General features: G+C 39.0%; 1 protein-coding gene across 11 annotated transcripts in view; it reads left to right on the top strand.

Moving 5' to 3' along the window:
- The window catches only part of PARD3 (par-3 family cell polarity regulator), an 888,439-nt gene that overhangs the window by 587,224 nt on the left and 278,384 nt on the right, over positions 1 to 22,831 (top strand). For 8 of the 11 annotated variants that reach the window (XM_006871245.1, XM_006871243.1, XM_006871244.1 and 5 more), the window contains one exon: positions 4,474 to 4,705. In XM_006871245.1, coding sequence (XP_006871307.1) covers positions 4,474 to 4,705 — 232 coding nt within the window. Of the gene's footprint in view, positions 1 to 4,473; positions 4,706 to 13,296; positions 13,428 to 22,831 lie in introns of those variants that run through there. The other 3 variants (XM_006871251.1, XM_006871252.1, XM_006871253.1) reach the window with 1 other exon arrangement.

Here is a 22,831-nt window from a genome sequence, read left to right on the forward strand (position 1 = left end):
TTAACAACAATAACATTATAAGCTAGTAAGGAGACTTCAATGCGTAGTGTATTACAAGCTGGGCTGTTAACCACAAGGTCAGCAGTTCAAATCTACCAGCCACTCCTCAGGAGAAAGTTGAGGCTTTCTGATCCCATAAAAAAAAATGTATAGCCTTGGAAACCCTATACAAGGTTCCTATGAGTTTGAACCAACTAGATGATACACAACCACCACCACCACTGTAAGCTAGTGCTATATGCCCAAAGGAGCCCTGGCACTGTGAGTTAATGTGCTGAGATGCAAGGTTGATTCGAACTGTAAGGTGGATGGTTCAAACTTACCAGCGGCAACTCAGAAACCCTATATAGGGTCTCTGTGAATCAGAACCAACTGTATGGCACTTAACAACAACAACAAATGTACAAAGGTTTGTCTTAAAGAAAATTTGACTAATTTGTGAGTAACCTTGAATATATATTTTAGAATTAAGCTTGTTACCAATTTATTCAAGCTTTTAAAAGTCACAGTATTTTTGTGTTGTTAAGGGAAAAGTGAGAGACTTTTCCTTTTCTCTATCAAATAATTGTAGAGTTTGAGGCCATATATAATATGATACTTTAAAAGAGCATCATATGTTTGTACATATGAAGCTGCATATTGCTAAATATTTTTAATTAGCTGGCATTCAAAGGGATTAGTTACATCAGTATAACCCCAGAAGATTTTCTTTGATAATATTTTATCTAAATTAGAATGTTCAGAATAAGCATAAAGAATTCTCAAATGTGCAAGTATCATTTTAAACTGTCCATTTGCTTGGAGCAGGAAGCTGAACTTGTAGCTTTATTCTATAAAATGAGATTTCAAAACCCCAAAGTTAATAAAGGATTTAATACTAATTTTTTTCAGTTTCACCAAGTTTAGAAAATAAGTTGTATTACGTGTAACAGAAAATGATGTGACTATGAAAGGCATTGGCAGCAAACGCAGCTTCAGTGTATTGCTAGTCTTGAAGGCACTGCCTTTATTCTGTTACCAAGCCAAGAGCAGACATATGCCCCTTGTACTTCTGCCAAAACTATTAGGCAGAAAACTAGCAGAATTGCTACCGTATTTCCATTCATGATTTATGGTAATGGGGACTGTAGAAGACTAAGTCATTTACATTTATTGAGCTCGTTTTTTGTTTATAGTTTCAGACTATATAGAGTGTTATAAAATCCATTAGATGACACATATAACACTAACAATAATACCATAAAAATATTCCAGAAACTGATTAGAGCAAAACAAAATACAATAAGCTTTCCTGGTGTTACAGTAGTGGGCTGTGGCTAGTTTTGTCAGGCTTTTTTAGTAGAAAATATAGGGATTTTCTGAATCTATAGGAAATCTGAATCTAGGTTACTACTAGAGATTGGATAAAAGTTTGGTCAGTCAAGTTTGACCATTAGTCTTTTGTTTAACTAATCATTGATGAGTGGCTATTATCTGCCTGAAAGACTGGAAAGCTCTTATTGTAGGAGCTCAGAGACCGGGGAAAACAGATGCTTACTCATGTTGTATGGGAAGTGCAATGATTAAAAATTGTACATAAAGCATTGAAGTAGAGGCATAAGGAGCTTTCCAAGTAGGAATTGAAATAAATTCAGTAGCATCGATTTCCCTAGCTTGTATATACTAGTAGACATAACTTTTACAGCTCTCAAGAACTTTTGAGAGTTGTTTTATATGGATTTGGTCAATTAGCCTAACTTTGAAGCCACATCCATTTCTCACAGGTTTGAAGCCATTGGCTTGCAATCAGGTCGAACAAAACCATTTTCAAAATGTTGTAACCCTGATTCAGTTCTATTTATATTTACTTGGAGAACTCTCATTTGAAACGGCTACATACACAATTCGTAAGCGCTTGGACTAGTCGGTCAGAATGCTCTCCCCTTGCTCTGTCTAATCCACAAAAATTATAGACTAATTTAGCAGTTATTTGCAGTTATGGATTTTTAATATCAGTGCCTATTGGGACATTGCAGTTGGCCTCCTCTAGCAAGCCAGCAGAATTCTTGTGTATATATTAATTGATAGAAAAAGAACAACTTTTTGAAAGCTACCCTGTCCTTTGGAAAAGGGATGGCTCACAATTAGATGACCCTGTTTATAGAAAGGTGCAGTATTTTTGGTTGCTGGACTAGACTGGCTTCTGGAACTTTTAGAGTAAAAAAAAAAACTAGAAAGAAAGATCTGTCGATATATTTCCAGAAATTCACTCATTGAAAGCCCTACGGATTACAAAGATCTGATCCCATTGTGCATGAGGCTGTTATAATTCAGATGACTCTAAGGCAGATGATTACAATGATAACAGAAAAGTCAGTCCTAAAGTCAGTGTGTACACTGGAACTAGCCTATTGAGTGATTTCTTCAATGTGAACCCCAGGTCCTAGCATTGAATGAGAGCACACAGGATTGACAATAGAGTTCTGATATGTTATGTTGGCTGCTAGAATTAAGCTTTAGGGCAGATTATATAGTGTTTAGATAATAGATTACCCAAATACATGCTGTATGAAGCATGGGCTTGAGCCTTCACAGACAGAATCTAGCAAAGAAATGTATGAAGGCCTTGCTGAAGTTCAACTCTACAATAAGATTATAGTAGAAGGAGCGCCAGTCTGGAGTGTGCGGCTTCTCAAACTTCTTCGAGCTCTGTGTCCACAGCAGTGAAAGAAAGCAGTTGGATTGAATGATTTCCAGTGGACCTTCCAGATTTAGATGCTGGGAGATTTTTACTTCCTCCTTGACTATTCCTAGAACACAATCCACTGGGATGTGAAGAGTGGTCTCATGCTTTTAACGAAGTGTGTCAAGACAAATAAAATTTTGTGTCTCTTTTTTGTATTTGCTAAGTAGCTGTCAGTTTTTAAAACTCTTTGATTTGATAACTACAATGCCACTATTTGATGGTCTCCTTTCACAACCCTAGGGTTGCATAACAGAAAACTAAGATCTCAGAATTGTTTTCATTGACCTTACTATATCTTTCGTATTGTGTACTGTGAAAGTTAGTGGCTCCTGTCTGATTTCTAGAAAGACAAGACAGAATTTTTCATAAACATAGTTTAGCTTGATTTGAGGTTGGATTTTGTGAAAGCTTGAGTAGATGGCCTGACTCTGTGTTAGAAGATGCTTAGAATCACTGACTGATACTTTTATTCTTTTTGATGCTGAGGAAAAAACATAACCTAATAAATCCAGGGGCCAACTTGAGACCTCAATAATTCTTTAGATAACCGATCTTACGAATGATTTCTGAGAATCGATGTTGTGCAATGTGCATTTATGTTTTCTTCTTAATATATGAATTCTTAAAGTTCTTAAGGTAGATGGTATTGTTATATGTCGTGGAGTTTGTTCCGACAGGATTTGCGAGGTGTAAATCTTTACAGGAGCAGAAAGCCTCATGTTTCTCCCACGGAGCAGCTGGTAGTTTCGAACTGCTGACCCTAAGGTTCGCAGCACGATTCGTAATCACTATGCTACCAGAGCTCCTTAGGTAGATGGTAGTCTGCTTTAATTACTTGGTTTTTGTTCAAATGCAAAAAGTTTGAGGTATTGAGGAGCCCTTGAAACATATATTAATTATTTGCTCAAGTGATAGAACAGTGTTATCACTAAGTAGATATTTTTCTGCGAAGTTCAGAAACCAGAGTAGATCCAGTTTATCTTTACCCAGGAAGACAGGAAGTACTCTGAGGGACAATGGCTGTTTTCTTTCTTTTCATTTGCAAATATAGTAGACAGGACCCTAAGGTCTACTCTGTGTAATGCAGTTCAGCAGATCCTCCCAGTAGTAAACTCTGTAGTTGGAGGGGACTGTGGTGAGTAAATCCAAGTACAGACAAAGAGCTGCTACTTTCTCACTGTGGATGTATCATCTTCAAATATGCAAACACTTGCATCTGGTTGTTGTTGTTAAGTGCTGTCGTGTCAGTTCTGACTCATAGGGTTGATTTGAAGCACTGACCTTGTAGTTAGCAGTCCAGTGCTTATCTTACAGCAACACTCCGATCGGTCGTTGTTGTGCCTTGGAGTCAGTTCAGACTCATAACAACTCTCCAGGACTCTTTATATAACCATGGTATTGCTGTTAAGTGCCATTGAGTTGGTTCTGACTCATAGCAATCTTGTATAGGGTTTCCTAGGAGCCACTGGTGAGATTGAAACAACTACCTTGCCGTTCAAACCGACCTCGCAGTCCAATGCTTATCCTACAGCGCCACACCTGGACTCCTTGTGTATGGCACTCATTCCATTCTCCTAAGAAAACCAAAAAACCCCGAAAAAAACATTAATCGTGACATTTATGTTAGTAGAGGTCCAAGTTCAAGGAAATGTAGTAAAGTAAAATTCATAAATATATTTTAACTTCCTTAGTTTTGATGATGTTGTTCACTGTATTTGCCTCTTTTTTTCCCCCCACAACTTTCCAAGTGGAAGAAGACACAGAAGAAAGTTCTAGATCTGGGAGAGAGTCTGTATCCACAGCCAGTGACCAGCCTTCCCACTCCCTGGAGAGGCAAATGAATGGAAACCAAGAAAAAGGTGATAAGAGTGACAGAAGAAAGGATAAAACTACAAAAGAAAAGAAGAAAGACAGAGACAAAGAAAAGGATAAAATTAAAGCCAAGAAGGGAATGCTGAAGGGCTTGGGAGACATGTTCAGGTAACTCCTTTACCATTCCCAACCAGATCAAATTCATCATGAGTGTGAGATGCATAAGAGGTACCCAATGCATGTGTTCGAAGATACCATGTTTGAGGGGAGCCAGAATTCTTAACATATTTCTCAGTCTTACCTACTGTCTTTTTATTGTGAAGGATTTCACCTTAGTTATTTCAGACCATTTTAGCAGCCTTAAAGGTATCTTGCCAGCCATGTAAATCATTTTCCAAGAGGAAGGAGGGACATGTCTGTATTGTAGCTATGCATAAGAGCAAAAGCCCCCTTGAGACAAACTGCTATTAAAACAGTATTTGTTCTTTTTTGTGTCTGAACAATGGTTCATTATTTAAATTTAACAGAGAGCTCAAGTTAGTAGTAGCATTTAAAGGTTCATTAATAACAAGTCTAATAAAAAATGTTACAAATAGAGCTTCAATTAAGCTGTGTTGATTAATTTAATACTTATTACTTCAGTCTGTAAAGATTTCATTAAGCGTAATCTCTGGCTGTTTCTTGACAGTTGTTTTTGTGTCCCTAAATTATACTCCAAGATTACTTAGCATATCATTTTTTACAAATCATGGCTAAACAATAAAAGTGACAAGTTGTTCAGAAGTTGCACTGAAACTCTCCCATAAAATGTTCATAGAAGGTGATTTATAATATTCAGGCATTTAATGTTAAATATAAAACTTGCTTGATTGTTCCATAAATTAAACCCCTAAACATATCAAGATGATGGTTTGAAATTGAAAACCTACAGTTGACTCTTTAGAAAGTAGTTATCCTACATCACGAATCCCTTCCTTGAAACATTTTTGTAATCGTAAAATGTGAACAAGAGTTTTCATTTTCATAGAATGTTTTGATTTATAATCCTAAGGTTGACCTCAATAACTCAGGGCCTTATAGATAAATCAAGTCTGGAAAGTGAAAGCATCAAGACATAGCCTGCAGGCTCCATAACACGACAGATGTGTTCTGTAGATGTCTGATTAAGTAAAGTGCTTGTAAGAAGTAAACTAACTATAGGAGCAGATAATACAAAGACTGGCCAGTGTGGGTAGTAACTACTATCTTTAATGTAAATAGGACTGGATTCCAGTGTCTGATACGTCAAAGCATTTATGTATTCAGAGTTTTTCATTAGCTTTTGTCTTGTTTATATACTGCTTCTTCTGAATGCTTTTTCAGTCATATCATCTTTCTTCATTATATTCCATGTCCAAGAACACTTTAGGGGATGAACTTGCTCTAACTGCCACTTTATTTCTGTTTCTGTGTTAGTCAGGAGGTTTTCATTCTCTATATGCAAAGTGATAGTTCATAAACTGGCGCTTACATAGAGCACAAAAATATGTCTGCTTCCCATCAATTAAAATTTAAAGAAATTTGTACTACTGTCTTCTTGAAATTAAAGAATAATACATCTGAATTTTAACAGAATCTCATTTTCAGTGGTTCTCTCAGAGTCTCATTGAAAGCTAAAGACTGGTTTGTTAGTTTTCGTTCATCAGCCAGCATTTATCTGATATATAGAGTACTCTGTTCTTGTCCTGGAATAATAAAAAAAAGCAAAGTGCTAGCATTTTAGAATTGAATTAATTACAAACTACCTTTGGTTTTTTCAGCCACTTGCAGTTCCAAACGGAGAGATGCCTTAAAGTAGAGATTTCTATTTGGAGTCAGTGGGGAAATTATTCATTGTTCCAAAGCAACCCTGAAAGCAATACAATGCAACCGTTTTTTAAATTTTTTAAAATTTTTACTAAAGGCTGTATAGAACTTCAGATGATACTTTCTCTGGATCTCCAGAGATTGTTGTTGTTGTTAGGTACCATCGAGTTGGCACAGATCCGTAGAGACCTTATGCACAGCAGAATGAAACAGTGCCCAATCTGGGCCAATCTCACTACTATTTTCACGCTTGAGTCCATTGTTGATGCCACTTATCCAGTCCATCTCGTTGGAGGTCTTCCTCTTTTTCTCTAACCCTCCACCTTACCAAACATGATTTCCTTCTCCAGTGACTGGTCCCTCCTGACAATATGTCTGAAGTATGAGAGATGAAGTCTGACCATCTTGACCTCCAAGGAACACTCTGGCTGCACTTCTTCCAGAATGGATCTATTGGTTCTTTTGGCAGCCCATGGCACTTTCAATATCCTCCTCCAACACCATAACTCAAAAGCATCACTTCTTCTACGGTCTTCCTTATTCACTGTCCAGCTTTCGCATGCATATGAGGTTATTGAAAATACCATGGCTTGAGTCAGGCGCACCTTAGTCCTCAAGCTAGCATCTTTGTTCTTCAGCACTTTAAAAAGGTCTTGTGCAGCAGATTTGCCTAATGCAATATGTCTTCTGATTTCTTGACTGCTGCTTCTGTGAGTGTTGTTAGTTGATCCAAGAAGAATGAAATCCTTGACAACTTCAATCTTTTCTCCATTGATAAGAATGTTGCTTGTTGGTCCAGTGGTGAGGATTTTTGTTTTCTTTACATTGAGATGTAATCCATACTGAAAGCTGTGCTCTTTGATCTGCATCAGTAAATGTTTTAAGTTCTCTTCACTTTCAGCAAGCAAGATTGTATCATCTGCATATTGCAGGCTGTTAATGAGTCTTCCTCCAATCCTGATGTTATGTTTTTCTTCATATAACTTAGCTTCTCGGATTATTTGCTCAGCATACAGGTTGATAAGTACAGTGAAAGAATACAACCTTGTTGCACACTTTTTTAAATTTCAAACCATTCAGTATTCTCATGTTGTGTTCGAACAACTGCCTCTTGGTCCACTTACAGATTCCTCATGAGCACAATTAAGTGTTCCAGAATACTCATACTTCTCAATGTTGTCCATAGCTTGTCATTATCCACACATCAAAAGCCTTTGCATAGTCAATAAACCACAGGTGAACATCTTTCTGATATTCTCTGCTTTCAGCCAAGATCCATCGGACATCAGCAATGATATCCCTCATTCCACAGCCTCTTCTGAATCCCGGCTTGAACCTGTGGAAGTTCTCTGTTAATGTATGGTTGCAGCCATTTCTGTATTACCTTTAGTAAAACTTCATTCACATGGGATGTCAAAGATTTGTCCAATGATTTCCACATTCCATTGGGTCACCTCTCTTTGGAATGGGCACAAATATGGATCTCTTCTAAATAGTTGGCCAGACAGTTGTCTTCCAAATTTCTTGGCAGAGATGAATGAGTGCCTCCTGTGCTGCCTCACTTTCTTGAAAGATTTCAGTTTATATTCCATCAATTCCTGGTGCCTTGTGCTTAATTACTTCAATGTACTTTGGACTTCCTCCTTCAGTATCATTGGTTCTTTATCATATGCTACCTCTTGAAACGGTTGAACGTGAACCATTTGCTTTTGGTACAGTGCTTTCTGGATCATTCAGTAATTTGCCCAGAGAATCTTTCAACAACGGAAGTCGAGGCTTGAATTTTTTCTTCAGTTCTCCCAGCTTGAGAAATGCTGAGTATGTTCATCCTTTTTGGTTTTCTGATTCCAGATCTTTGCACATTTTGTTGTAATGTTTGGCTTTATCTTCTTGAGCTGATCTTTGAAATTTTCTGTTCAGCTCTTGTACCTCCTCCTTTCTTCCATGTACTTTAGCATCTCTATGCTGGAGAGCAAGTTTCAGAGTCTCTTCTGACATCCATTTTGACCTTTTCCTTCTTTCTTGTCTTCTCAATGATTTTTTGCTTTCTTTATGTATGATGTACCTAATGTTATTCCACAACTCGTCTGGTCTTTGGTCTTTAGTGTTTAATGTATCAAATCTGTTCTTAAGATGATCTCTAGATTCAGGTGGGATATATTCAGGGTCATATTTTGGCTCTCATGGATTTGTTTTCATTTTCTTCAGCTTCAGTTTGAATTTGTAATTGAGTAATTGATGGTCTGTTCCACAGTCTGCCCCAGGCCTTGTTTTGACTGATGATTATGGAGCTTTTCCATTGTCTCTTTCCGCAGATGTAGTCAATTTGATTTCTTTGTATTCCATCTGGTGAGGTTCATGTGTATAGTCATCTCTTATGCTGTCTAAAGAAGGTATTTGAAATGAACAAATCATTGGTTTTGCAGAATTCTATCATGTGTTCTCTAGCATCTTTTCTATCACAAAGGCCATATGTTCCAACTAGTGATCCTTCCTCTTTGCTCCCAACCTTTGCTTTGCAATCAACAGTAATGATCAATACAGCTTGATTGCATGTTTGATCAATTTTGGATTGAAGAAGTTGATAGAATTCTTCTATTTCATCCTCACTGGCTTTTGTGGTTGGTGCGTAAATTTGAATTATAGCAGTATTAACTGGGCTTCCCTGTAGGTGCATGGATATTATCCTATCACAGACAGCGTTGTATCTCATGACTAATTTGGGTATGTTCTGTTTGACAATGAATGCAACACTATTCCTCTTCAATTTGTCGTTCTTCGCATAGTAAACCATGTGGTCATCAGTTTCAAAATGGCCAATACCAGTCCATTTCAGCTCACTAATGCCTAAAGTTATCAATGTTTATGCGTTCCATTTCATTTTTGACAATGTCCAATTTTCCCAGATTCGTACTTCGTACATTCCATGTTCTGATTTTCAGTGGATGTTTACAGCTCTTTCTCTTCATTTTGAGATGTGTCCCATCAGCATATGAAGGTCCCGTGGGCTTTCCTCCCACAGGCTTTACTCCATTAGTGCCATCACGGTCAACTCTACTTTGAGGAGGTAGCTCTTTCCCAGTCGCATTTTGAGTGCCTTCCAACCTGAGGGGCTCATTTTCCGTCACTGTATCTGATAGTGTTTCTCTACTATTCATAAGGTTTTCAGTGACTAATTATTTGGAAGTAGTTTGTCACTCTTTCTTCCTAGTCTGTCTTTGTTTGGAAGCTCATCTGAAACCTATCCATCATGGGTGACCCTGCTGGTATTTAAAATACCGGTGGCATAGCTTTCAGAATCACAGCAACTCACAAGCCACCACAGTATGACAAAATGACAGACAAGTGGTGTTGGGAAAAAAAAGGCAAGTCATTTGTAGCTTGCAGGGCCTGTGTATCATAGAAAATCAACTACATGCAGATGTAGCGGTTGAAGATTTCCTTTAAAGGTAAGCTAACATTTTCCCAATGTTTAAGAATGGCTTACATTTAATTTAAAAAAAAAAAATCCACAGGTGTCCATGCTTTTCTGGAATCAATAGTGTGCTGGAGCTGGTCTACCTTGGCATTTGAGTGCTGACTGCTAAATTTATAGGAAATTTGCAAATTAGTAAGGTTAAATACAACTATTATTAAAAGTTGTGTAAGTTACAGTAGAATCGATGGATGTTAATGCTGAAAAGTTATCACTTCTTAATTATTGAAGTTATTTACACGTTTCATACATACATGGTTTATACTAGCAGGCTTCAAAAAGTTTGTGGAAAAATTCCTTTACCTTTTAATTCTATCTTTCCTGGAAGTCTTTGAAGCACCCTCATATACTGCTAAGTATTTCTTCCCAACTCCTTGTTGAGTGATATCATATTGGTATCTTGAAACCAAGCATGGTGGGAAATTGAATATCACAAAACAGCCCTTATTTCCCCAGGAGAGCTGGTGACTTAAACACACTACCATGTAGACTTAGGAAAGTCTTCAAGTTCTCCAAACGCTGCTGCTTGAAAATCACTTATTAAATGCAAACTCTTTGTTTGAGCAAATGCTGGTTCTTAATCCTTCCTTCACATCTTTATTATATGTCATTGTTGTTGTTAAGTGCCGTCGACTCGATACCAACCCTAAGTGACCCTGTATCGGGTTGCTGAGGAGCAGCTGGTGACCTTGAATCACTGACCTTGCAGTTCAAATGGCTTTGTAGTCTGACACATTAGCCCACAGCACCACACCAGGACTCCATTATGTGTCTTTGTTGTTGTTGTTAAGTGCTGTCAAGTCGATTCCGACCCATAGCAACCCTGTACAGGGTTTCCAAGGCTGTAAATCTTTATGGAAGCAGAAAGCGTCATCTTTCTCCCGTGGAACCGCTGGTCGTTTCAAACTACTGACCCTAAGGTTCGCAGCCTGTTTTGTAACCACTACGCTACCAGAGCTCCTTTTATAGGTCATTAGTATTTGAGAATTCTCTTAAAGCATTGCTCGATTTTAAAACACATTTTTGAACTCTCTTTCATACCTACTGGATCTCTCTGTCTTTTTTTTTAGCCTAATATAGATTTATTTATTTTAAAACTGCATAAGGGAATATATGGTTTGAAAACTAGTTTCTTCTTTTCTCTTTGTTCTTTTAAGGAAACTTGTATGTGAGTTCATTGTTGTTGTTGTTAACTGACGTCAAATTGGTTCCAACTCCTGTTGACCCTGTGTAGGGTTTCTGAGGACTAGCTAATGAGTTTGAACTGCCAAACTTGCGGTTCTAACTGACCTTGCAGTCGAATGTTTATCCTACAGAGCCACATTAGCAGTTTATTATTTTTTTAATAGCTTAATCAGAATGTGTTTATTTATATACAGTTGGTAAGGAGGCAGAAAGAACAAAGCTGGTGTTTACTTGTATGTGTTATTTCTGTTTTGTAGTTCAGATAACGCAAATGATAAGGAATATTAGCTATTGGGAATCTAACCTTTTAAGTATGTGTACAGCCTTTGCACTCCTTCTTTTTTGTCCAATGAAGGTAGGTTTTCCTTCAAAAACAAGCTCTCCATCTTCCTCCCCCTATTACAACTACCCCTGTTGGTTGCCTGTGCATTTTGGTTAAATTTGTTGAGAGCCCAATTTAAAAACTTGTACCCAAGAGAATGATGGTACATTGAGTAGGGCTTGTAATTCATTTGCATTCACAGAAAACATGGTTTTCTATTTCACACATTGACTGGTTTTCCTCCAAATGATTTAATTATTGATAAACTGCTCTAGGAGAGAATGTTGTGAGTCAGGCCAATCACTCCTCTGTTTATAAATTATGGAGTATATGAAGTGCAAGAGTTGCCTTAATGCAAGTTTTAAATCACAAATTTAAATCTGTATGAGATCAGATAACAAATTGAAAGTGTTTTGTGTTTGTATTAATTTTTCCTGGTACATACTACATCTTTATTTTTAGCACATAAACTAACCAAACCAAACAAACAAAACTCATTTCTGTTGAGTCAATTCTAACTCATAGTGACTCTATAGGAGAGGCTAGAACTGTCCTTTTGAATTTCTGAGGCTGTATCTTTATGGAGGGAGCCCTTTTGTGGTGCTGTGGTTAATGCAGCAGACTGCAAAGCTGTTGGAAGTGCAAGGTTGGCGGTTCAAGCTCACTAGTAGCTCCTTGGAAACCCTATATAGGGTCGCTATGGGTTGGAATTGACTTGACGTCACTTAACAACAACATCTTCATTGGAAGCACACACTGCCTCCTCTTTTAACCCTTTGATTGTCATCCCAAGCACTTGACCATTTCAGTCCTATGCCTCCAGTGCTGTTTTCTTTAGCATTGAGCCCTGGTAGTGTAGTAGGTTAGGAGTTGGACTGCTAACTGAAAGATCAGCAGTTGGGATCTACCAGCACCTCCATGGGAGTACGAGGAGGCTTTCTGCTCCCATAAAGCTGTGCAGTCTCGAAAACCGGCTCGACACCACAAAACCATCTCCACCAACCACTGCCCTTATTAAAATGACTGAATGTACTTACAAAACAGATCAACATACCTTGTTAATAAATACAGCAGAGGGAGGATCTGACATTTTTAATCTGTGTGTATGATGATTGTATGATACCTAGCTATTAGAACTTCATACTATAAAATCTCTGAGAACTTAGCAATGATGATAGCGTGTTCACTAGGGAGTGAACTAAGAATGTACTGATTTGTTTTAGGAGGAGGGAGAGCTATGGTTTAATGTTTTAAATATGTTCTGTTTTAAATGAAAGCCACAGCATTATAAAGCAACATGTTTTCCCTTATTTTCCATAGCTACATTGAAATAACTAAGAAGATTATTAAATTCTAGATTTTGGAAAAATATGTTGAGATATTAAGAATGTAAGATTAAGTCTTCACTTTTTTCCAGTGAAAGTAGGTATAGCTTCTTATCACTTTACCTACAAACTGAAATTGTTACTGTCTGAATGTCAGAATTGTATCTCCCCTAAAAGGAAAGATTCTTAGATTGGAGACCTTGTTATGTATGGTGTCCATGCTTAATAGGTAAGAGCTTATCTTTGTGGAAAGCAGAAACAAACATAATGTTGGAATATTAGGGTTAAAATTGAATCCTCCAATTACATTTAAAATGATTACCTGGGTCCCTGCAGTATTGTTTTATTCAGTTGTGCAAGAGGAAATAGATAATTCAGTTTGAAACCTTGTTTGGTTGAAACCGGATATACTGCTATCTTTTCCTTTTTAGACTCTCCTAGTTTTCAGAACACAATGAGCAGGATTAGATTGTAAAACGTAATGTTGGTAGGTTTGAATTACACAGCTTAACATGTGACAAGGCTTTTGAGAGAATAGCAAACACAAGTGACTGTTGCTTTCCTTCCTTGTTTTTACTAACTGTGTCTGTACGTGTTTCTCATTTAGCCTTGCCAAACTGAAGCCCGAGAAGAGATGAGCACCAAACCAGACTCAAAAATGTCTTAAGCAGCATATATTGCACAGTTGTTTTTTGTTTTTGTTTTTTAAACAAACAATAAATTTACTTTTAATGAATTCTTAGTGGCTGTTGACGACTTTTGTTTACGACATCAGCAGTTTTGAAATTTCCATATTAATAATTTGGAACTTTTTTATCTTGATTTCGAGCTTGGGGGTTTCAATTACTGCTTGAAAAGGCAGAGGAAGAATCTTTTTTTTTCCCTCTCTTTTTAACTATCATTTTTGGTAAACCCCTTTTCATAGTGGCAAACTATGCTCCTAGCTGCTGGTGTATTCAGAAATCATTAGCACTCATCAGTTGGATCTTAGAATCTGTTTTTTCAAGATTATGTGAAGTACTATACCAGTTTAGTTTCATTGTGTAACACAGTGGCAAAGGTGGGCTGGCAGTGTGTGTGTGTGTGTGTGAGGGTGGGGGATGAACAGTGTGGAGGTGGTAAGTTGTTAGTGATGAAATGCAATGGGGGAACAGCTTGATAACTAAATAGACCAGTTTGTATTTTGTGGCAAGGGTTAACTTTTGATTCCCTTAATGCATTACACAGTTGAAACAAAAGATGGGGAGGGAGGGAAGTCTGGTCATTAAAGGAGTATCTGGGCTCTGGGGTGGCTGAAGCAGCAAGTTCTCCCAGTGTGAGAAGAGTAGAGATAGTTTGGCAAAAGGTTATTGCCAGGTTTGCTGAAACCACATGGAATAAGAGCAAAAACTTTTAAATAAATAAATAACTTTCTAATAAACTTTTTAGAGAGTCTACCTGTCCAAGTGTTCTAATCACAGATCCAAATCCAGTACTGGTACAAATCAGACTGTCCTTAATTACACATGAATCTGTCTGCTTTGTTAGAAGCCTTAACATACATATAATCCACCTCCCTTTAGGATTTCAGACGAAGACTGTCTTTAGTTTGCTCAGTTTTCTAACAAGAGTAAAAGTACATCCTAATTAAACATAAATGTGTGGAGGAAAAAGAAAACTATTTAATAAAGGATGCTGTGGAATTGGGTTGAGTGCCTGAGAGAAAGATTTTAGTAGAAGTTAATAGCAAGTTTATAGGCTCTAGGCCTGCCTCCAACAAGCGAAATCCCTAAACAAGACAAGAGATTGTTGTTGATGTTCAGAGCTGTCAAGTCAGTTTCCACTCAAAGCGACCCTATATAGGGTTTCTAAGACCTCACATATTCCAGGGAGGCAGAAAGCCTCATCTTTCTTCCATGGAATGCCTGTGGGTTCCAACATAGGACATTGTGGTTCACAGTCCAGTGCTTACCAGATGAATTCATCCAGCTCTTTATGGGCTAGAGGTGGTGGTGATGGTGTGCCGTGGAGTCGGTTCCGACTCATAGTGACCTTGCCCTACTCAAAACCACTACACTACCAGAGCTCCTTATGGACTAGAGATAGAAACATCATAATATTTGTGCATCTCTGAAATATCAGGACTTAGAGGGTTTTTTTTTTTATGGTTCAGTCTAATAACGAATGAACAAAACTACTTTCTCATTGGTAATGTTAAATGGTATCCTATGAAATCAGTCAGTGATATAGGGAGTGCAGTTAAAATGACCACATAGAAAACAATGCCTATGAAAATGAAATACAGAAACAGTACCATATAATGGGGGAGGTGGGGGGGGGAGCACCAAGAAAGGGGGACTTGAAAAGAGATAAATTTTGTTTTCTTGTCACCTGATCAGAAGACAAGTCTGTTTTATATGTAAACATATTGGTGAGGTTTCCTTGGAAAAGTTTCCAATTTGTAAATCCAAAAGATCATTGTATGTTTCTTTTAATTTGAACTGAAACAGAGGTTTCCATTTTTAACACTGGAAAATAAGTGTCGGAATGACCTGTTAGCATAGCTAAGTCTAGGGTTGTTGTTGTTGTTGTGTGCTGTGGAGTCGGTTCCGACTCATAGTGACCCTGTGCAGGGTTTCCGAGGCTGTAAATCTCTACAGGAGCAGAAAGCCTCATCTTTCTCCTGCAGAACAGCTGGTAGTTTCGAACTACCTACCCTGAGGTTCACAGCCTGATTCATATCCACTACACTACCAGAGCTCCTTTAAGTCGGGTAGCTGCTATCATATTCCTCTAGTATTCTTTTTTCCCTTGTTAGCAGTTTTAAATAGAGAACCCCTGACATCTGTTGCACCAAAGTTGACTGCAAAGGAAGCCAGAGGAGGCACAAAGCATGACGGCTGAGCCTCTAAGACCTTTTCTGACGTCCCTTCACATTTCTTTTCCATAGACCAGCAGCATGAATACAGAATGCAAGTGTCAAGGATGACACCCACTTTATAGTCTCTGTAAAGCAAACCTTTTCGCAAAAGAAATTTCTGACAGTTCTGAGATGCTAAGTCAATTTCAATTCCAGACTGTGTGGAAAATGGAACCATTTTCTGCAATTGATGTGAAAATTGAAGGCTAGTGACTATTCACTCTCTAATAACATAGGGTAAATAAATACTATCATATCATTGAACAATGTACTTGGAGACAGGCTCGGCTAATGAGATTCACCATAACATATATTGCAAATATTCTTTCTGAAAGTTTTTATTTGTTACCATTAGAAACCCCATATCTTTTGCATTACATGTAAAGGATCAAGTACACACTACTCCAATATGTATTTTTTATCAAGCCATAAATAATTATATAAATGTAATTGCTTTATTCTTTTAAAAAATCTTGTTAAAAATTCATTTGGGAAGTGACCTCTTGCATAATTGAATGTTGGCTGGTTTTCTTCTAACCTCTGTTTAACAATAGCCAACTTAGAAACCAGTGATTATAATCTGATTATGTTTCATATCATAATGAAGTATTTATACATACCATAGTGTAATATCCATGCATGCTATCAACCTTTCCATTTGTGTTTCTTATGATGGATAAGGCATCCATGCTTTAAGCTAAGGCTGAACCCCTAAAGTTGTCCTGATCCTCATTTGGTTATTTCAGAACTTTGCTCCAGCAATTCTGTACTCACTTTTCAACATCTAATGATTCTTTCTCTACTGGGTCAATTTCATTGTCCAAACCATGCTTTTTGATAGCCTTCCATATGTAACCCTGCCTGCTCTTGCATTTTCTTTCCACCTCATAGCCAATTCTTTGATTTGCTGTCTTCATGTTCCCATTCTTTCTTGAACTCACATCAATGAAGGCTTCATCACCATTCCCTCCACAACACCTATCCCTGTGAAGGTCATCAATGATGTCGTCATTCCCACCCTTCACCAGAGTCCATCAGTAGCATTTGATTTGTTGGCCTTGGCCATTGCTCTTCTTTGAGGTCACCCTGGCTGGGTCTCCCTTCCACTTTGCTCACCGTTCTTCAGTTTCCTTGGTTATGGGTGTTTTTTGTTTGGTCAGTCTCTATCCTCCAGATACTGGAATGAACAATCCTTACTGCTCTTCTCTTTGTTCTTTTCATTAACACAGAGTTTTCATATTTACAAAAACCAATGGTTAGAAAATCACTCCTTCCATCTTTGGGGCTTTAAATATAATCTTAAGTGCTCATGACTCCCAGTTTTGCATCTCCAGCCTGGGCATCCTCCTTGAATCTAGGCGTGTAGATTCAACTGGGCTCATGACATGTTCACTAGAATGTCTACCAGACATCTAAAACGTAACATGCTCTCAGCTCATTTCCTGCCATTCCCATCTAAACTGCTTCTCTCTATCTTCTCTCTCACAAATAATTGCTGCTCCATGTTTCTAGTTGTTAGGTCCCTCACCTAGGAGAAATCCTTGATTCCTATCTTTTCCTTACACCCTTCATTCAGTCTATTCTTGTGCAAAGGTAAAAGCCATCTCATCTGCTTTCAGGCATATCTAGAATCCTGCCACTTTTCAGTACTGCTGCTTCTGTGGGCCACGACCCCGTCTCTCTCCTGCGTGTTTGTAAAAAGAATCTCCCAACTGCTCTCTGCTTCTACACTTGCTTCCCTACAGTGTTTTCCTCAAGAATCCAGACTAATTTAATTAAAATGGAGGTCACAAAATTTCCCTCCTGTTTTAAATCCGTCGAAAGACTCAAAAGTCACTCCGAATTAAAAACTAAAATCCTTAAGTCAACTCTTTGACCCTACAGGACTGACTCCCTTCCCCTCTCATTTCCTGCTCCGTTTTCCTTTGTAACTTCACTGTACCTACTCATTCTTTCCTGAACATACCAGGTTCCCTGGAGCCTTGATCCATGCCCTTCCCTCTGACACACTTTTCTCAGATACACAAATGGCTGATGCTTGCATCTTTATTCAAATACCAGTTTTTAGGGAGATCCTTTCAAAAACTGCACCTTCCCACCCTAGTGCTTCCTCTTCCACTTTTTGCATTATTTTCCTCCTTTGCCCTTGTTAAGTGCCATCGAGTCGATGCTGACTCATGGTGATCCTGTATAGGGTTTCCGAAGATTGGCTGGTGAGTTTGAATCACCAATCCTGCAGTTCAGACTGACCTTGTGGTCCAGTGCTTTATTCCAGAGGGTCACACCAGAACTCCTTTATACTTGCCACTATTAAATACATGATATATTCTATGTATTTGGTTTAATAATAAACTTACCATGGCATAGACTTTTGAACCATTTGCCACATTTCTCCAAGAGGGTCTGGTGCAAAGTAAGTGCCCATTAAAGAGTATTAGATGTTGGTTGTCCATATCCCTCCAGTGCACCTGTTGACTTACATCCCAGCATTCACTTCTAGGTCCAAGGGCTTTTATGAAAAGCAATTCTGATTCTGTGCCTGGGTGTGCTGGAAATGCCCGGAAATTAACACATCCTTGAAGCAACCGGAAAATCATGATCCAAGGAAGTTGGTGTAAAAATACCCATTCCCACAGCTCAGTGGCTTCTAGCTCTAAGGCATAAGCTCTGTACCATTACCAATAGGTGTGGTCCACAAACCAGGAGCATGGGCATTACTCCGCCAGTTCTCAGGCTCCGCCCCAGACCTGCTGATTTCAGAGTCTGCCGTTTAACCCTGGAAATTCACCTACCTTACTGGATGAGCGGCACAGTGCGGCCAAACCTCCCAGAGTTCTGAAGAAGACTGAAGGGTACCCTCTTTGGGTTGCTTTGCCCTTTCCCTGGTCCCTGGTTACCACAAAGGATTAAGTTTTCACCCACTAATCAAAAAGTTGGCAGTTCAAGTCCATCCAGAGGAATTTTAGAAGAAAGTGCTGGTGATCTCCTTTCAAAAAAATCGGCTACTGAAAATCATAATGAGTTTCCCTCTAACACACATGAGGTTGCCATGAGTCTCAATTGACATTATAGCAATTGGTTTGGTTTGGTTTTCCTGCCCCTGTCACATCTCCACTTCACTTCCAGTGTTCTTTGCAGCTCCAGTTCCAGCCTGTACCCTTCTTAACATCTTCTGGGGAAATCCATTCCAAGATCATCAGAATTTGTTGAATGACTTGATATATAAATAAAATGTCTAGAGTAAGGGGTAAAAATGGAATGTGAGAGATTTCTACTTGAATTAATTTTATGGTTTATGACAAGTTATCCTACCAGTATGATAATGTTGTCCATATCTTTGGAAGATAGCGTCACTACCAAAACCTTACATGTAGGCAAATTGGTGGTGGTGGTTATGTGCCATTGAATCGGTTCGGACTCACAGCGAACCTGCATAGGGTTTCCGAGGCTGTAAATCTGAATGGGAGCAGACAGCCTCATCTTTCTCCTGCAGAAAGACTGGTAGTTTTGAACTGCTGACCTCGAGGTTGGCAGCCCAATTGTAACGCTACCAGAGCGCCTTTAAAACAAGTTAAACCCTTGGTTTTACTATTTACAAGTCTTGCCAGTAACTGCTGATGTGACTGGTCCCTTCTAAACTGTACACCTCTAGGTAGCTTTTAGTCAAGCTCACCCTCACCATTAAGTGGTACTGTAGAACATTATTTCTCCCTAACCAACCAGTTGGTTACCTCAAGTATGTCAGAAGAGAACTGCACTTCATAGGTTTTTAATTTTATTTATATATGTTTGTAAACATTTTGTTGTGATTTACAGAGCGAGTTGTTTTTCCACTCCACAGCTATGTACATTTTGATCCGGGAAGTTGATTACAGAATGTAGTAGCTCTCGTCCCACTTCCTTCCTGCATGTTCCATTTCCATGTGTCTTTCAGCTCTATCCCTTCCTGCATAAGCTGTCTTGTTAATCATGTATGGTTGGTTGTTATATGGAGTATGTATCTCTGGTGCTATTGGTCATCTTCTAGGTGTGGCTATTGTTGGGCTGAAAGTTGAGTCATGGGGGTGAGTTTCAGTTCCAGTTAATTCACTAACTAGGTCCTGCATAGACTTTCTAAACAGTGATTGCTGGGTTTGAACAGCTGACCTTGTGGTTAGCAGTCCAGTGCTTATCATACAGCACCACACCAGGGCATGTTAGTTTTCCTCATTTTCTTTTTATTCTTTTGTAAATACCCTGACTCCTGCCCTGCTTTCATACCATTTTTCTTTGTCTTCATTACATACTACCATGTCTTCACATTTTACATGACCGCTACTTCTTTCATTTACTATTTCCTTAATTTTTTAGCCTTCCACAAGTGTCCCAGTTAGACTTGTGAAATCCACTGTCTCCATTTCTCCAGCATACTTTTCAGTCTTTACTTCCTCCTGTTATTATTCTGGTGTTTCCTGTGTCTTCTTCTTCACCTTACCGTATACCCTGCTAATGCCACTCAGAATAACAAAATTGCCAGGTCCTGGGAATATGGGCTTTGCCCTCTTGGGGAATATATCTGGTGTTCAGAGCGACCTGTCTCTTGTATTTCTCTGCTCATGTGTCCATGTGGTATCTTGTGGTCATGTGATATCCTGACACCTGGCTTTGTAAATTTCCACTCACTGCTGTTGTTCTAAGGAAATAACCTTGTATCTAATTTCTGCATTTACAACGAATTTAGTCATTAGGGAAAAGGTTCCTGGTTTAATTTTTTAAATTCTTAGAATTTGTAGGTTTTTCTCTTTCCTTTTTCTTTTTCTTTTTTTTTTTTCTTCCTTTCACTAGGGTATACATGCTAAGAACTTCCCAAACCAAGGATATGATAGCTTCAGTTCCTGTCTCATTATCTGTGGATTTTGGAACCGTTTTAAGTAAACTTTAGACCCACTGCAGATAGTTGCTCTACCAGGATGGATTTCCCTTCAGCGTTCTTTCTCAGACATAGATACCACTAGTCCGTTGCTTAATATTTAATATAAGAAAACAAAACCAATGGCCTTCAAGTCAGTCCTGACTCATGCTGATTCCATGTGATTCAGAGCAGAACGGTGCTCCAGTGGCTGCTTTTTTGGAAGTATAGCATCGGGCACTTCTTCTGAGATACCTCCAGATACCTTTAAATAGCCAACCTTTGGTTAGCAGCCTAGTATGCTAATCATTTGTACCACCCAGGGATACCTTGCCTGATGGTTGTTGTTGTTCGGTGTTGTCAAGTTAGTTCTAACCCATAGCAACCTTGTATAGGGTTTCCGAGTAGTGGGTGGTAGGTTGAACTGGCTTCCTGTGGTTCAGAGTCACCTTGCTGTCCATGGCATTATCCTGTAGTGCCATGCTAGGACACCTACTCTGATGGACAGCAGACAGGAATTTGCACAGTGATCATCAACGCTTTGCCATTGTGTTCTCCCTGATGTTGATGTTTTTAAGCACTGGTGAGTTGATTCTGACTCATAGCAACCCTGTATAGGGTTTCCAAGAAGCGGCTGGTCGGTTTCAATTAGTGACTTTGTGGCTCAAACTGACCTTGCAGTCCAGCACATTTTCCTGCAGCACTACACCAGTTGTTGTTGAATCCTAACAACCCTGTATAGGGTTTCTGAGGAGCGACTGGTCAGCTTGACCTGCGGACCTTGCAGATAAAGCTGACTTTTTGGTCTAGCGCATTAACCCACAATGCCACACCAGGCCACACCAGTTACACAGAGCGAAGTGACAAAGCATTGATGATCATTTAAACAAACTCCTGTCTGCTGCCCACTAGCCATACTAGTGGAAAGGTAATTGACCTAAAACAAATTTGCTTTGACTTGTGTTACATTCAGGTAAGTGTCTTTGCAAACGAGTAATAAACCTCCTGATGGACTCTCTTACTCTAGCACTTAATGATGTTATTGTTATGTACCACAGAGGCAGTTCCGACTCAGAGCAACCTTGTACAGGGTTTCTGAGGCTATAAATCTTTATGGGAGCAGAAAGCCTCAACTTTCTCCCGCAGAACAGCTGATAGTTTCGAACTGCTGACCTTAGTGTTCGCAGTCTGATTCGTAACCACTACGCTACCAGAGCTCCTTACCTAATGATGAGTATCAATTAAAGATTAGCTTTTCACTGCTCCTTTGCAGATTTGCAGCCGAGGAAGCCTGAGGCTTGGGAGGTGGAACCTGATGAAATCTGATCCCTGGATAGGTCCTTCTGACAGGAAAGGTCCACTGCAGGGCTGACTTCTTTTCTTCCTGGTCCAGATTGCTTCTCAAGAAAAGCACTTCATTCTTTTAGGGTATCTGCTTCTTGCTTGATGCCGTCCTGTCTCCTGCAGTGTGCGGTAACTCTGAAAACAAGCACAGTAGATCTCTGACCAGTTGAGTCAACTCTGACTCGTGGCATCCTCCCAACATTGTATCAGCTGTGCACACAGGATTTACCTGCTTTGCAAAAATAATGAGTGTTTTACTAATCACAATGACAGTATTGTTTCTGACTATGGTTCTAACTATTGTTTCTCTCTGAAAAAAAGTTTCTACATTTTTTCTCAAGTCTCGTTAAGGAGTGTGTGTAACCGTTTCCTAATAATTGTGAAGTAAGCCATTCATTTATGCATCCATCTGTACATTCAGTTAGCAAGTATTTACTTGTTATCCCTGCTGTATCCATAGCCTGTAGCTAGGCACCCTGCGAGGGATTAGTGATTTGGAGGTAAATATAATTGAGGCCGGCTATACACAGGTAGTTACAGGTACAGTGAACTTTGTGAAAAGAAGATGTGTGCGTTGTTGTGGGAAGTTAGAGCAAGTGGGCGGAGGCTAGGAGTCAGAAGAGTTAGTCTCTCCAGAAAGTGACATTCATGAAGATCCAAAAGGTGTTTTAAGTTCTGTGCCTGAAGGGTATTCAGGGACAAGGATGTTTTGCATCAGTGGGCTCCAAGCTGTGACACAATCCGCGCTAAGAATGCATTCTACATTGCAGCCCAGTATACGCATGGTTGCACAAATAACTAAAGCAAACATTTTACTAAACAATGCCTAACTTTCTTGTATAAATGATGCTGATATATTTTGCTGAGGGGCAGCTTAATATAGCGGATAAAAGTTTGGATTCTAAAGTTAGACCACCTGGGTTCAAATCCCAGCTGTACTAACTCGTTTTTATTGTTATTAAGCGCCAATCTTGCGGCTCACACCAACTTTGCAGTCCAGCGCATTAACCC

The sequence above is a fragment of the Chrysochloris asiatica genome, unplaced genomic scaffold (assembly GCF_000296735.1).
Source record: "Chrysochloris asiatica unplaced genomic scaffold, ChrAsi1.0 scaffold00164, whole genome shotgun sequence".
Classification (NCBI taxonomy): Eukaryota; Metazoa; Chordata; class Mammalia; order Afrosoricida; family Chrysochloridae; genus Chrysochloris; species Chrysochloris asiatica.